This window comes from Arachis hypogaea, chromosome 14, assembly GCF_003086295.3.
Source record: "Arachis hypogaea cultivar Tifrunner chromosome 14, arahy.Tifrunner.gnm2.J5K5, whole genome shotgun sequence".
Classification (NCBI taxonomy): domain Eukaryota; kingdom Viridiplantae; phylum Streptophyta; class Magnoliopsida; order Fabales; family Fabaceae; genus Arachis; species Arachis hypogaea.
The window spans coordinates 82,545,101-82,560,537 of record NC_092049.1 but is presented as its reverse complement, the minus strand read 5'-3'; the positions used below and the strand labels follow the sequence as shown (position 1 = coordinate 82,560,537).

General features: G+C 39.0%; 1 protein-coding gene across 1 annotated transcript; it reads right to left on the bottom strand.

Annotated features, from left to right (window-relative positions):
* Positions 1-1,007: 1,007 nt before the first annotated feature.
* LOC112740423 (enhanced ethylene response protein 5-like) lies at positions 1,008-2,529 on the bottom strand. The gene is made up of 5 exons (XM_072215816.1): positions 2,499-2,529; positions 1,536-1,797; positions 1,365-1,458; positions 1,196-1,285; positions 1,008-1,091 (listed from the first exon to the last, which is right to left on the bottom strand). The coding sequence occupies exons 1-5, from the start codon at positions 2,527-2,529 to the stop codon at positions 1,008-1,010; spliced, it is 561 nt and encodes a 186-aa protein (XP_072071917.1).
* Positions 2,530-15,437: the final 12,908 nt, after the last annotated feature.

The following is a 15,437-nucleotide window of genomic DNA, read 5'->3' as shown; positions in this document are numbered from 1 at the left end:
AAATTTTTTTGTCAAACAGGAAATCTCGTATTATTGAGAGCAAGGTATTAGACGGAGAACTTCTTTCATTAATGCCACAGTAAACAAGAATATGTGAAGCAACAATTGTAGAAAATTAGAGCTGCAAAGCAGAAAAGAAAAAAGAAAAAAAGGACAGAGAAACAAAGAGAAGAGGCCAAGGGGAGAACCAGATACGAAACAAAATGGGACAGAAACGGAACAGAACTGAATAGTCATAATTATCAGACTAAGTCTTCCCTAAAGCAAAGAAATCCAGTGTTCAAATCACTAACATTTTAGTTAAAGCTTAGTTTAAGTCACAATCCATTTCCATTGCAACTAACCAAATTTCAGTTTTTATGAGACATTTTAAAGCAATAAAATAGTCAAAAAAAATATCTTAACAGAAACTACATTGGCTACAGCATACTTAAGCAGCAGTGATAAGCACTGCTCGAGCAAAGCACAAGAACAATTCAAGAGAGCTCACCTTCCTTATTACATTCAGGGTCTTCGGGAATCATCAATTCATTATTAGGGTCATCTGGTAAGTCTTGGAGCCTATCCTCAAACCAGGTTCAAAAACAACAGCAGATTATCAACTTAACAGGTTCAAAAACAGAAAATCACAACAAAAAAATAAAATAAAAATAACAGAAGAACAACAGAACAACAACACAAGAACAATTAGCAAATTAACAAGTTCACACTAACAGTTAAAATTTACTAAGATCCAATTATTCTAATTTCACATGCAATCAACTTACTAAGTTTCTAAAAGCTAGAAATGATAAAACCAACCCGAAATATGGTTAAAGCATTTCATCAAACATGTTGAGTGCGGAAAACTTGAAACGAAATAAGAGAACTCAAAGCTTAGTATCAATGTGATAGAGAAGAGAACATAACTATTGTATACTTTAATTCAGTCTATGAAAAAAATCCAAACCACTGCCAAATCAAATAGTTACTTATTGTAATAGATGGGAAAAAAAAGAGTGGAAGCATTAGGTAACCATAAATACCTTAAAGTAAATCTTGAACAACTGGCAAGTTACATATAGTGCCCCAACACGCTTAGAACCTTTTCCCTGTTATTGCAAGCAAGCCAATAAAGAAGTGAGTGCAATGATTCCCCCTTGCTCACTCACACACTATATATATAATAGTAACCGATATGTAGAAGAATACATACCGCAAGAACACCAAATACTTTCATAAGGAAGGAACCAGCTCCTTTCAATTTCTCCGGGGATTTCCCATTCGAAGCTAACTCTCTATCCGCCTAGAATAGCACAAAACCTCACAGCAAACTTCCAGAATATTTGAAAAAAGAAGAAAAAGAATGAAATGTAAATCGATACCTTCTCGGCAAGAACCCTAACATCATAAACAATGGCGTACAAAGCCTCCATAGCCCAAGCAGATTCCCAATTTCGAAACTCCTGTACAAACGCACTAAAACGCACACCAATAAAGATTACAAGATAAAAATTCGAATCAAGAAATAAAGAGAATAGGTAAGGAAGGGTTACTTCGCGGCTTTTTCAAAGGCGGTGTAGGCTTCGAGCAAATTCGATTGACGGTAGCTCTGGAGGCAGCGGAAGAGAGGGAGGATGATGTCAGAGTACTGGCCGTAGTTGTCGGAGTTCTTGAGGAGCCTTGGGGCGTCGTGGAAGATGTTGACGGCGTCGGCGAGGGAGAGAAGGAAATGGGAGTCGGACGAGATTAACAAGATGAAGAAGAAGTGGTTTCCATCAGTGACGAAGGCGAAGGCGAAGGGCGAAGGGAGGAGCTCTTCCGATACAGGCGAGTAGTTTCGAAGGTGAAAGTGAGCATTAGGGTTAGTGGTTTCGAAGGGAAAAGAGAGATTAGGGTTGGGGATCGGGTTTGGGGCTGGGTTTGGGCTGGGTTGGGAGCCGGGTTTGGGTCAATCGGTTGGGCCCCTCTCGCCACGCTTTTAAAACGTTATTGTTGCTCTCTACGGCCACGCTTTTGAAGCGTGGCAGAAAAGAAACCTTTGGCCACGTTTTTAAAGCGTGGCAATAGTGTACCAGCATATAGCCACGCTTTTTAAGCGTGGCCGTAATGAAACCCTGTCGCCACGCTTTTAAAACGTCTTTGTTTCTCTCTATGGCCACGCTTTTGAAGCGTGGCAGAAAAAAAACGTGGCCTTTTCTCTAATCAATTGCCACCCTAACAAAAGCGTGGCCGTTGATCATTTTCGCCACACTTTTGAAGCGTGGCAAAAAAAAAGTGGCCAAATCTCTTATCTATCGCCACCCTCATTAAAGCGTGGCCATTGACCACTTTTGGCCACGCTTTTGAAGCGTGGCAAGAAAAAAGCGTGGCCATAGGCCTTTTTTCTTGTAGTGAAGACTCAGAGCTTGCTGAATGGCCTCTTCTGTGATGGGGACTTGCTTCTGCTGGACATAAACAGACAGCAGGGTCGGTATGTAGAAGTTGGAGTAGTACTCAACTACCCAAGAGAGATTGACCTGCCTCGGCTATCTCCATAAGAAACCCCATTGTCTTCGCTCAATTTGTGGCTCAACAAAGGCGGCAATATTGGACGGGAGGATAAGAAGGTATTCATTGTTATAGTTCCTTTCTGCTAGGATAGGGAACATCTGCTCACAGTAGCGATTGGGAAATCGCGCAGTGTCCTTTGCTGGAAAGGCTTTCTCCTTGTCGTCCACCTTTATTATCCTCTTAACTCTTTTTGTTGAGGGCTTGACTGCTGTTGAAGAAGGCTCTGCCACTAATGCTCTTTTAGTTCCTCTTCTTGCTGGTGGTTTGGAAGTAGCTTTCTCTTTTCCTTTCTTGGTGGCTATCCTGAAAGAAGGGAAGAGAAAGGAAATTAAATTCAAAGAGATAAAGCAAGGAAGAGGGTATTGTAAGTGATAGTCAATGCACAATAAAGATAAATGGCATTAACACATGGTCCGGATTACATGTGAAAAGCTCATCAATGGAGATATAGCAAGTGCATGTAGGACAATGGAATGCAAGAGGTTTATTGGCATGCAGGCAAAGGCATGAGTAGCATATATCAAACATTCAATGTCCAGTTTAGATTACCATTTGTAACAAACTATCACGTTTGTATTGACAATTAAATCTAATTAATAAAATAATAAGGAAAATTTGTGAAAAGTAAGCATTGAATAGTATAGCAACATAGAGAGGTGCATAATGCCACATGAGCTTTTTCACAAACATATAGCATGCATGGTGAATAGGGCATAGACAATATGAAGATAAACATGCAAGCAATCCCTTAAATAGGAGAAAAATAATTGTCAAACAATGTGTAATAATCCACAAGCATATAATGGGGATGATGACTCAAAAGGTTTCTAACACCATGTAAAAGGAAAAGAAGAAGAAGAAAAATAAAAGTTTGAAAAGAAAAAAGAAAAGAAAAAGAAAATAATAATATATATATATATATATATATATATATATATATATATATAATAGAATAAGAATGGTAGAAAAGAGAAGAAGGAAGAAGAAGGTAAAACCTTGTTAATGGAGGAGAGAGAGAGAGAGAGAGTGAGATAGAAAGGGGAAGGGGGAAAAGAAGAAAGAAGGAGGGAAAAGAAAAATTAGGATTTGGAGGAAAGAAAGATAAGATAATTTGGCAATTGGGGTTTAGCTGTGCGGCGCATACGACGCGGCCGCCTGGGGCACACGTTCGCGTGGTGACGCGTCAGGAAAGGGGACGCGATCGCGTCGGTCACGCGGTTGCGTGACCCGTGTTGCGCTGCTGGCGCGAGTGCGGCCTCGCTCCAGCACAACTCTCTGTTCGATTCATTTTAATTGCCAAAATTGGGTGACGCGATCGTGTGGGTCATGCGATCGCGTGAGTGTGCATCAGAAAGTAATTGACGCGGCCGCGTCGGCGACGCGGTCGCGTGACAAGGATTGTGCTTCCAGCACCAATCCAGCACCACTCTCGCACAATATAGCATTGTGCACCCTTTTACGTCGAAAATGCAGGGCACGCGGCCGCGTGGGGCACGCGGTCGCGTGGGAGGCTATGATTCCCATTCGACGTGAACGCGTTAGGGACGCGGTCGCGTGGGTCAATTTGTGCCATTGGCACGACTCCAGCGCTCCTCCTGCGTAACTTTCTGTTCATTTTTATTTTTCTTTACTCCCCCTGCCACGCGGACGCGTCGCTGGTGCGATCGCGTCGCGCGGCGAAAATTTTTTTTTTTTAGGGGAAGATATGTAATTGAAAGAGCACGAAAGCACTAATAAAGAGAAGAGTTATTAAAGAAGAAAAACTAAGAGTGAAGAAAAGAACGATCATACCGCGGTGGGTTGTCTCCCACCAAGCACTTTGCTTTTACGTCCGTAAGTTGGACGCTCCAATAGCTCAATCTGCTGCGATGTGGGGATCTTCCAGGCGGAAGATCTCAAGCTCCTTATTTTTCTGCACTTTCTCACCATGGTACAGCTTCAGGCGGTGTCCATTAACCTTAATAAGTTCAGGGCTTGAAGGATGACTTAGGTGATAGACTCCGTACGGTTCAGCCTTCTCTACTCTGTATGGACCTTCCCATTTTGATCTCAACTTACCGGGCATGAGCCTCAGTCGAGATTTGTAAAGGAGAACAAAATCTCCAGGTTGGAACTCTCTTTTCTTGATGTTTTGATCATGCACAGCTTTCATCTTTTCCTTGTATATTCTGGAGTTCTCATAAGCTTCCAGGCGAAGGTTCTCCAGTTCCTGCAGTTGCAACTTTCTTTCAGTTCCAGCATTCTCAATTCCCATGTTGCACTCCTTAACTGCCCAGAAGGCTCTGTGTTCTATTTCAACTGGGAGATGGCAAGCTTTTCCATAAACCAAGCGGAAGGGACTCATCCCAATGGGTGTCTTGTATGCTGTTCTGTATGCCCACAGTGCATCTTGTAGTCTGGTGCTCCAGTCTTTTCTATGAGGCTTTACTATCTTTTGCAAGATACGCTTAATTTCTCTGTTTGACACCTCGACTTGCCCATTAGTTTGGGGATGGTAAGCTGTTGCAACTTTATGGATTATCCCATACTTTTTCATCAAGCCTGTTAGTCTCCTGTTACAAAAATGGGTACCTTGATCGCTCACGATCGCTCGTGGTGATCCAAAGCAGCATATAATATGGTTTCTCACAAAGGAAACAACAGTGTTAGCATCATCAGTGCGGGTAGGAATTGCTTCCACCCATTTGGAAACATAATCCACAGCTAACAATATATAAAAATATCCACTAGAATTTGGAAATGGACCCATGAAGTCAATGCCCCATACATAAAAAATTTCACAGAAAAGCATATATTGTTGAGGCATCTCATCCCTCCTGGATATGTTACCAAATTTCTGGCATGGGTGACAAGATTTACAAAACTTAGCGGCATCTCTAAAAAGAGTAGGCCACCAGAATCCGCAGTCTAAGATCTTTCTAGCTGTTCTTTGAGAGCCAAAGTGTCCTCCACTCTCAGATGAGTGACAGGCCTCTAAAATGGACTGGAATTCTGATTGAGGTACACAACGTCTAATTATCTGATCAGCGCCACATCTCCACAAATATGGGTCATCCCATATATAATATTTAGACTCGCTTTTCAGCTTGTCTCTTTGATGTTTAGAAAAATGTGGAGGAAATGTGCGGCTAACTAAATACTTAGCAATAGGTGCATACCAAGGGACTACCTCAGATACTGCTTGCAGGTTGTCAAAAGGAAAATTATCATCTATAGGAGTAGAATCATCCTTAATATGTTCAAGGCGACTCAAGTGGTCCGCTACTAAATTTTGATTACCACTCCTATCTTTTATTTCTAAATCAAATTCTTGTAACAGCAGTATCCAACGTATAAGTCTTGGTTTGGATTCCTGTTTAGCTAATAAATACTTTAGAGCTGCATGGTCCGAATACACTACTACTCTAGTACCAAGTAAATAAGCTCGGAATTTATCCAGAGCGAAAACAATAGCAAGTAGCTCTTTCTCAGTAGTAGTATAATTGGACTGGACAGTGTCTAAAGTCTTAGACACATAGGCAATAACAAAAGGATCCTTACCTTCACGCTGAGCCAGCGCTGCTCCTACTGCATGGTTGGAAGCATCGCACATGATCTCAAACGGCTGGCTCCAGTCGGGTCCTCTCACAATTGGGGCTTGAGTTAGAGCAGTCTTCAGCTTATCAAATGCTTGTTTGCAAACTTCACTGAACTCGAACTCAATGTCCTTATGCAGTAATCTGGATAAGGGAAGTGCCACCTTACTAAAGTCTTTAATAAATCTCCTGTAGAAACCTGCATAGCCAAGGAACGAACGGACTTCCCTCACAGAAGAGGGGTAAGGTAAACTAGAAATAACATTCACCTTTGCTGGGTCTACAGAAATGCCATTAATAGATACCACATGTCCTAATACAATCCCTTGTTTAACCATAAAGTGGCATTTTTCGAAATTCAATACAAGGTTTGTATTAACACATCTATCTAATACTCTAGAAAATCCATCTAAGAAAAGGTTAAAAGAATCACCATAAATGCTAAAATTGTCCATAAAAACTTTCATACAGTCCTCAATAAGATCAGAGAAAAGGCTCATCATGCACCTTTGGAAAGTAGCTGGTGCATTGCACAAGCCAAAGGGCATTCTCTTATAAGCATAAGTCCCAAAAGGACATGTAAAAGTAGTCTTTTCCTGATCCTCAGGAGCTATATGAATCTGGAAATAACCTGTGTAACCATCTAGAAAGCAATAATGTGATTTACCTGACAGACAATCCAGCATTTGATCAATGAATGGAAGTGGGTAGTGATCCTTACGAGTAGCTTGGTTGAGACGCCTGTAATCAATGCAGACTCTCCAAGCATTCTGAACTCTAGTTGCTATGAGCTCTCCATGCTCATTCTTCACTGTAGTGACTCCAGATTTCTTGGGCACCACTTGTACTGGGCTTACCCATTCACTGTCTGAAATGGGATATATGATACCGGCCTCCAATAGTCTGGTCACTTCCTTTTTGACAACTTCCAAGATGGTGGGATTCAATCTTCTCTGGGGTTGACGGACAGGTCTTGCTCCCTCTTCTAAAAATATTCTGTGCTCGCATACTTGAGGGTTGATTCCCACTATGTCTGCCAAACTCCACCCAATTGCCTTCTTATGCTTCCTCAGTACATCAAGTAACTGCTCTTCTTGTTGAGAAGTCAATTCCCTTGCAATAATAACCGGAAGCTTCTGCTCATCCTCAAGATAAGCATATTTGAGATGTGGAGGGAGATGTTTCAATTCTAACTTTTGATTATGGGCAGACTCTGGATTATCTGGGGCTTGCGAAAATGGCGAAGTGTCCTCATTGTCAGTTAAGAGGGCCTCCACACTCGGACCTTGTCCAGTGTGCCTCTCTTCAAACTCTTCTTTTTGGACTTCAGCCACACTTTCGTCTATGACATCACACTGGAAGATAGAACGATCTTCTGGGGGGTTGTTAATGACTCCATTCAGATTGAAGATCACTATGCGGCTATCTATTTCAAAGGAGTATGTTCCTGAAAAAGCATCCAATTTGAATTTTGATGTCTTCAGGAATGGTCTTCCAAGTAGGATTGATGATGGCTTATCTGAATCATTATGGGGCATCTCCAAGATATAAAAATCAGTGGGAAATGTGAGCCCTTTAATGTTCACCAAAACATCTTCAGCAACTCCAGCCACTGTAATAATGCTTTTATCTGCTAACACAAAACGAGCTGCCGACCTTTTTAAGGGAGGGAGCCTTAAAACATCATATATAGACAAAGGCATTATACTGACACATGCTCCTAAATCACACATGCAATCATAAATTACTACACCACCAATAGTACAACTAACTATGCAAGGACCTGGATCACTACATTTTTCAGGTAATCCTCCCATTAAAGCAGATATAGAACTACCTAAAGGAATAGTTTCTAATTCATTAATTTTGTCTTTATGGATACATAAGTCTTTTAGAAACTTTACATATTTAGGTACCTGCTGAATAACATAAAAAAGGGGAACAGTTACCTCAACCTTTTTGAATATTTCTACCATTTTAGGATCAGGTTCCAACTGCTTCCTGGGCTTCCTTGCAACTTGTGGAAATGGAATGGGAGTAGTGTTTTCTGTGGTGCCTGCGCCTTTTTGTGCTTCTTCCTGTGGTTGAGCTATCTCTTCTTCAGCTATGTCTTGTATGTCCTCTTCCTCTTCAACATCTTCGATTTCTACCACCTCTTCAGCTGAGGCGTATTCTGGTGAGCTTGGTTCCTCCTGATTCCTCTCCTGCAGTGTGGTTCCGGACCTCAGGGTGATGGCATTAATGCCTCCCTTTGGATTGGGTAATGGTTGAGAGGGGATTCCAGTGGTGCTTGAAGGTTTGTTACTGGAATTTTGTGCTGAACCAAGTTGTGCTATAAGGGCTTACAGAGTAGAGGTAAAACCATTCAGACTGGCGTTAATACTGTTCACGATGGTATTTTCCATGGCCAGTTGTCTTTTCTCAAAAGCTTGTAATAAATCTTCATTAGAAGATACAGAAGAATGAGTAAATTGAGAGGTTTGCTGCTGATTGTTCGGTGGTCCTTGGTTTTGCCTCAGGTGAGGTGCTCGGTAAGGTTGATTTTGCTGCCTGTTGTTGTTTTTATTCCACCTCTGATTTCCCTGATTATCTCTGCCTCCCCTATTATTGTTGTCCCTCTAATTCTGGTTTGAATTGTCCTACCATCCATGGTTATTATTTCCACTTTGATTGTACCCTTGGTTGGGGCGGTCATAGAAGTTGTGGGTGGATGCCACCATGTTGTCTTCTTGTTGGAGCTGCGGGCATTCATCAGTGTAATGGCTGTAATCAGCACAAATTTCGTAAATTCTTTGTGAAACTAGTTGTTGGTTTTGCTGCGGTTGAGTTTGCTGAGCTTGTTGACTCAACTGCATTTGCTTCAGCAGGTTGGTCATCTCACAGATGCTTCGATTTAGAGCAGCAGTCTCTAGGCCAGAAGATACTTCTGCAACGGCTTTTGAACGGCCTTGCTTCTGTCTGTGGTTCCGAGTAGATTCAGCTAAATCACTGATCAATTGCCAAGCTTCATCAGTGGTCTTGTACTTCTTCATAGACCCATTGCTGGCACTTTCTAATGTGATCTTATCTTGGGGCCTCGTACCTTGTGTGATATAGTTGAGTAGCACGATCTTGTCAATCATGTGGTGGGGACATGCTTCCAGAAGATTATTGAAGCGCTCCCAGTATTCAAAGGGAGTCTCATTGTCATCCTGAACAATTGTAGAGATATCCTTCCTCAGTTTATCAGTAACTTCAGAAGGAAAGAATTTCTCCAGAAACTCCTTTCTGAGTGTATCCCAGTTGGATACATTTGCTAGAGGTTGAGTGTAGTACCACTCTCTTGCTTTTCCCTTAAGAGAGAACGGAAAAGCTTTCAACAGAATTGAAGTTTCATCAGTGCCATCACGCCTGACAGTAGAACAGGCTGCCTGAAAGTCTCTCAAGTGCTTGATAGGCTCTTGAGCAGGTAGGCCATGAAACTTGGGCATCAAATTTAGCAATGCAGTCTTTATTTCAAAATCCATAGCTACCGCTGGATGATGCGCTTGGAACGGTTGCATTGTAAAATCAGGAGCTCCTTCCTCCTGAATGGTAACTCTTCTAGCTGCCATGTTTTCTGCACGTAAAACAACCGAATCAGTAGAACGGGGGCTGGTTTCTTCCTCAGATTCACTTTCAGATCTGCCCTCAGAGCGGGCTAACCTACGCTGTTCTCGCCTTATTCGTGAAATAGTCCTTTCAATTTCAGGATCGAATATTAGCAAGCGCGGATCAGGAAGTGAACGCGTTATTTGACGGAAGAAACATGCAGCTCATAGTAGCAAAATTAAATAAAATGCAAATAAATAAGTTCTAATTAATAAAATTAGCACTCTATTGCAACTCCCCGGCAACGGCGCCAAAAATTGATGGGAAGCAGAAGCTGGTGAATTAAAAATTTATTAAAATGGTTACGTTGCAAGTATAGTTCTTAACTCACCGAGAATCTGCTTATCAATTTAGAAATATGTCACAGAGAGTTTAAATTAAAATTACTGGGAGTTTTAAGTCCCAGGTCGTCTCCCAACGAGTTGCAGAAAAGTGTGCTGTTTTATTAATCAGATGTTCCAAGAAGTTGAGCTAAGTAAATTGGAATTTAAATTGAGGATTTTTAAATAATATAAATAAAATCCTTGAATGGGAATTGATTGGTTAGAATCTCTATCATTGATGGTGTGATTGTAAGATTAATTTGTAATTAATGGTTGTTCTGATTGGTTATCCTTTACTAGGTAAGGGAGAGTCAAACAAGTGGGAATGCCAGATCTGTTCACAAGTTGCAACCCACTTAGTTCAAAGGGATTGGCGTCGGTGACAGGATAGCAATCCAACATTTAACCCAATTACAAATTTTCTTTCAATCCTCCCAACTCAAGAGTTCCTTTTAATCAACTCCCCATCAAGTAAGGAAACTACTCACGCATTGTAAATAAAGAATCCATAGCGCATGAAGGGAAATTAAAAGAAGACATGATTATTGGAATTGAAATTGAATTAAAAAGAAATAATCCTTGCATTAAATAATCATAAAAGTATCTGAATGACAAAATTGAACATAACAAAGAACATGGAAGAATAGAACCAAGTTAAGAGAACAAACTAGAATGATGAAGTCTTGATGAGGAAATAACTCTTCTCACTGTTCCAATGCTAAGACCAATTGAAATTTAAAATTCTAAAAACTAGAGAGAAAAACCTAAGAGAGTGAAAAACTAGATCTCAAACTACTAAATGAATGTCTTTCTTGTTTCTGCATATTCTCTGACTCTAGTCTGCTGTTCCGGGCTGAAAACTGGGCCGAAATAAGGTCCAAAATTGCCCCATCTAATTCTGCAAATCGTGCATGTCACGCGATCGCGTCGTCCATGCGGACGCGTCGCTTGCGCTTTTTCCTCTCCACGTGTTCGCGTCGTCCACGCTACCGCGTCGCTTGCGCTTTCCAATCCGCGCGGTCGCGTGAGCCATGCGGCCGCGTCACTGCGATTTGCGCTCCTTCGTGCGGTCGCGCAAGCCATGCGACCGCGTCACTTCTCGTTGGTTATCTCCTCAAATTCTTGTGTTCCTTCCATTTTTACTAGCTTCCTTTCCAATCTCCAACTCATTCATGCCCTATAAAGTCTGAAACATTTAACACACAGATCACGGCATCGAATGGGATAAAGGAGAATTAAAAATAAATAATTAAAGTCTCTAGGAAGCAATTTTCAAACATGTACTGAATTTAGGAAGGAAATCTAAATGCATGCTAAATTGATGAATAAGTGGGTAAGGATCATGACAAAACCACACAATTAAACACAATATAAACTATAAAATAGTGGTTTATCAATTTTCAACATCATAGTTCCTGACCCTGAATTTCTCTGCATGATCTGTGTAACTCCTTGACGTAAACTGAGCTTGCTTTGGTGTGATGCATCATTCCTTACAGTCTATTTCAAGAGTTCTTGTTTTGGATTGATAAAGTTTTGAATTGACTCTTTCTCTGCCTAATTCTGTTCCACGATTATCCATCAATTTTTTTCTGAGATCACTTTTAATTTATCTTATACTTCCCTACATGGATTCAAAAAATTTTTTATATGGTTTAAATTTGTTTATCTGCAATGCCTCACCTATTCTTTTATACACATGTGAAAATAATTTCTACCTTGAATTTTCTTCTTTGACTACAACTTGATTTACTTCTAGCCTTATCACAATTTTTATACGTATTCTTATGTGATTTTGTACCTAAGTATTTTTCAAGACTCTTGAGAGAATATTTTTGCTCATAACCCAATTAAATTTTATTTTACAAACTTTGCGAATTTTATTTTAATTTCGGTTGTTTTGATGCAATAACTAACTTAAACTTTTCGTATTTATTTTGAGAAAATAAATTTATTCCTTCTTGAGATTATTCATTCTTTGTAAAAGCTATCATTGACTTCTATTATTCTTTTCAACTCAGTCAAATCTAGTTTAAATGAATGCACCGTTCTTTTTCTTGATTGTTCCTACCGAAGTTCTTAGATTCAAAATTCCTTCTTAGGATTACAACTTGATTTCCTACCAACCTCGCTTTTGTTTTTATGAAAATTCTTATTTGATTATGTAAAGTGTCTTTCAAGGTTTTCGAGAAAATATTTTATCCTTAGCCTAACTAATTTTCATTTCACAAATCTTGCATAATCTAGTTTGACTCAAATTTGCTTTAACATGATGCAATATTTATGTTTTTACTGATTCTCTTGAATATTGTAAATAATTGCCCCGTTCTCCTCTATAGTTTCTATTGGAGTTCTTTGAAATCAAAATTCTTTCCTATTTGCATGTCGATTTTTCCTTCTAGCACACTTTATGACTTTTGACCATTCTTTTTTGTTGGTGACTCGAACCATTTCTTTATATTCTTGTGAACTTTATGCTCCTCTGATTTGGTTTCAGCTTATTTTGATCTAATTTATCATTACCTTTTTCTTGTTTCTTTTGGATTTCCTAGATTCAATATTTCTTGTTAAGAAACGAAATGACTCTTTTTGGAATGTTTTCTCGTGTCTGTACATCGTTGCTTAATTGTAATCCTACACCACCTTCCAAATTCATGTGAATCTTATCTTTGTCGCTTATTCTTCTCTTACTGAGATTTGTATCTCTTTGAACATACTCGCGCTTATCTCGTTGAAAATTGTTTTGGTACGACATGGATCCTTAAATCTTTGAAAATGTTAAGTGCTCATTTTCATTAGGCGGTATTGGTTTATGCGTTCTACTCGTGCCGTGTAATTTAACGTGTCGTTTATCCTTTTCCTTTTCTTGAGATGTAATTTAAATTTCCATGCTTCACAATCTATACCTTACGTATATGTTGATATGCTGACATTTCTGACTATGTTAAGACTCTTGTAACACGGCTGTTGATCTCATGTTTCTCCACGAGCTAAGAAACCCTTGTAGTAATCTGAAGTTGTTCCACTACTATGCGGCACTATTGTCTTAAATTATTCCTTTTCTATAAAATCTCATACTTCTTCGACTCAACTTGAATTTGTTTCAAACTAATACGATGTTTTTCTTTTTATTGATCCTATCAAATTTCTCTTATTCAAGAGTTATCCTCGAAGTTACCAATTGATTCCTTTTCGGCAATCTTCATTGCTTGTGCATCCTTGTTTACCTGCAATTTCATCCATTCTTTCACATCCTTATAAGTACTATCTTTGTCACTTGTCATTCCTTTCTAAAATCTTGTATCCATATGAGTAAACTCGAGACTTGTTTAAGTATCACATGCGACCTTTAGATATAACAAGTGATACGTTAGTTCTTAGGATACGGCTGGTGAATATGGAAGGTGAAGCTTGTAAATATGCGATGCCACAAGATGTTGTGGAGCTGGGTTTTACGCAAAAGAGTTTTCTCGATGTTATGCTTGTGACCAGTAGTGACTTTGCAAAGTGATTGACGAGATTGAGAACTTTTGGATGAGTCGTTTGATAAAGTACAGTTGGGAGTTGTGATGGTGAGTTATGTTAAAGTGTGAAAAATTGAAACCTTAAGGCTTGATGTGAAAAACTAGTTATTATCACAGATGAATCAGATGTGTGCAAACACCTATCTTGAAAATTTATATCTTATTGAGTTTCTTCAAAATTTAAAAAATTGTTGGTACCATGTAATCTCTTTGTTTTGAGCCTATCTTATAACTTTTGCTTTACACCACACTCTTCCCTTATATTTAAGTCTTATGGCCTATCCGGTATTTGGAAATTTATATATATGCTAAGACTTCTTACTTTTCTAAAGTATACAAAAGTAAAGTATTGAAACTATGTAATATTTTATATATTATTTTAATTTTCAAGGACGAAAATTTTTATAAGGTGGGTAGAATGTAAGACCCAGAATTTTTGAAAAATCTTATTATGAGCTAATTTCAATTTATTTATTCATTAAAGATTTATTTTCAGAAATTATTTTATTAAAAGTAATTAAATCAAGTTTTGATAATTAAACTAGAAATTTTGCTTAATTTTATAATTATTGAATAATTTTTTATATTTAAAATTATAAAACTTAGTAGCTGTAAAAGAATAAGAATTTTATATGATTTGGTTTAAATAATTGAGATTTTGGAATTTAATGCTCTAAGTTTTATTAATGAAGAAACTTAATTATATTATCTTATATTTTAAATTAGAGTATTGGATTGAAAGTCAATTTGATATAATAAATAATATTTTTAAAGTAATTTTAAGGGATTAAATTAGATTTCAAATTAATACAATATACCCTAATTTTATTAAAATTACCAAACTCTAATTTTATCCAAAATCTCTAAATCCCCCTAACTCTAACTAAACAAAACCTAATTTTACCCTAACTCTCACTGCCACTCACCTTACCCTCTCCTAATACACACATGCTAAGAAATGAAAGAAAAAAGAAAGAAAGAAAGGGAAGAACGGAGAGGGAAAAGAAAAGGGGAAAGGGAAATAGTGAGCAACAGAGGAGAAAGGGAGCAGAGAGAGATTAGAAGGGAGGAGACCGCGTCCTAATGCGCTGCCACCATCATCCCGTCACTGTGGTCGTCGAGTCGCCATCGTCGAGCTGAGTCGTGAAGAGAGAGAGTTCGCGAGCGAGAGAGAGAGAGAGAGAGAGAGAGAGAGAGAGAGAGAGAGAGAGAGAGAGAGAGAGAGAGAGAGAGAGAGAGAGAGAGAGAGAGAGAGAGAGCGAGCTTGTGGTGCTGATAAGGGAATCACTACCAGGGAAGGAGGAGGCCTTATGATTGTGACTGGCTGCCGGAAAAGTCGATGTGGCTGCTAGAGCCACCACCAGAGCTGCTGCTACTTGGCTCAGTTGTTTCTTTTTAGTTGCGTTAAACATTTTCATTTCAGAAACCCCTTTAGTCACTGTTCTGTTATCTTATGCTGAGGTTTTGTGGCGTTAATTGTTATACGATTGAGTTTCGATTGTTATATGTTACGATTAGAGTTGCTGTGGTTGTTGCAAAAGTAGTTTGGAGCTGAGGTTGTAGCTGCCGCCATTGCAGGTAGAGAGAAAATAGAGTTTTGTTGCGTAATTGAGCCGCGAACGAGGTAGAGGCACTTTTCTTAAACTTATTTTACTTTCAAGAGTTGTTACAAGTCGGTATTAACGCGAAAAGTATACTTTTGTGATTTCGTAAGTCTTATAGACTGAATTGAGCTGCTTTGAATGATTGTAATATTTTGTTTGGTGGAATTATTGACTGTTTGAGAATGTTAAATATTTCGAGTTATTGATTTTATTAAATTGGTGTTGCCGAATTGGTTTTCTTGAGATTTA

Bases quoted from the DNA above. Each gene is read 5' to 3' on its own strand.
- LOC112740423 (XM_072215816.1), bottom strand. From the start codon at position 2,529: ATGGGGTTTCTTATGGAGATAGCCGAGGCAG. The intron at 1,286-1,364 runs GTATCGATTTAC...GTGCTATTCTAG, and splicing joins TTAGGGTTCTTGCCGAGAAG to GCGGATAGAGAGTTAGCTTC. The intron at 1,092-1,195 runs GTATGTATTCTT...TTGCAATAACAG, and splicing joins AAGTATTTGGTGTTCTTGCG to GGAAAAGGTTCTAAGCGTGT.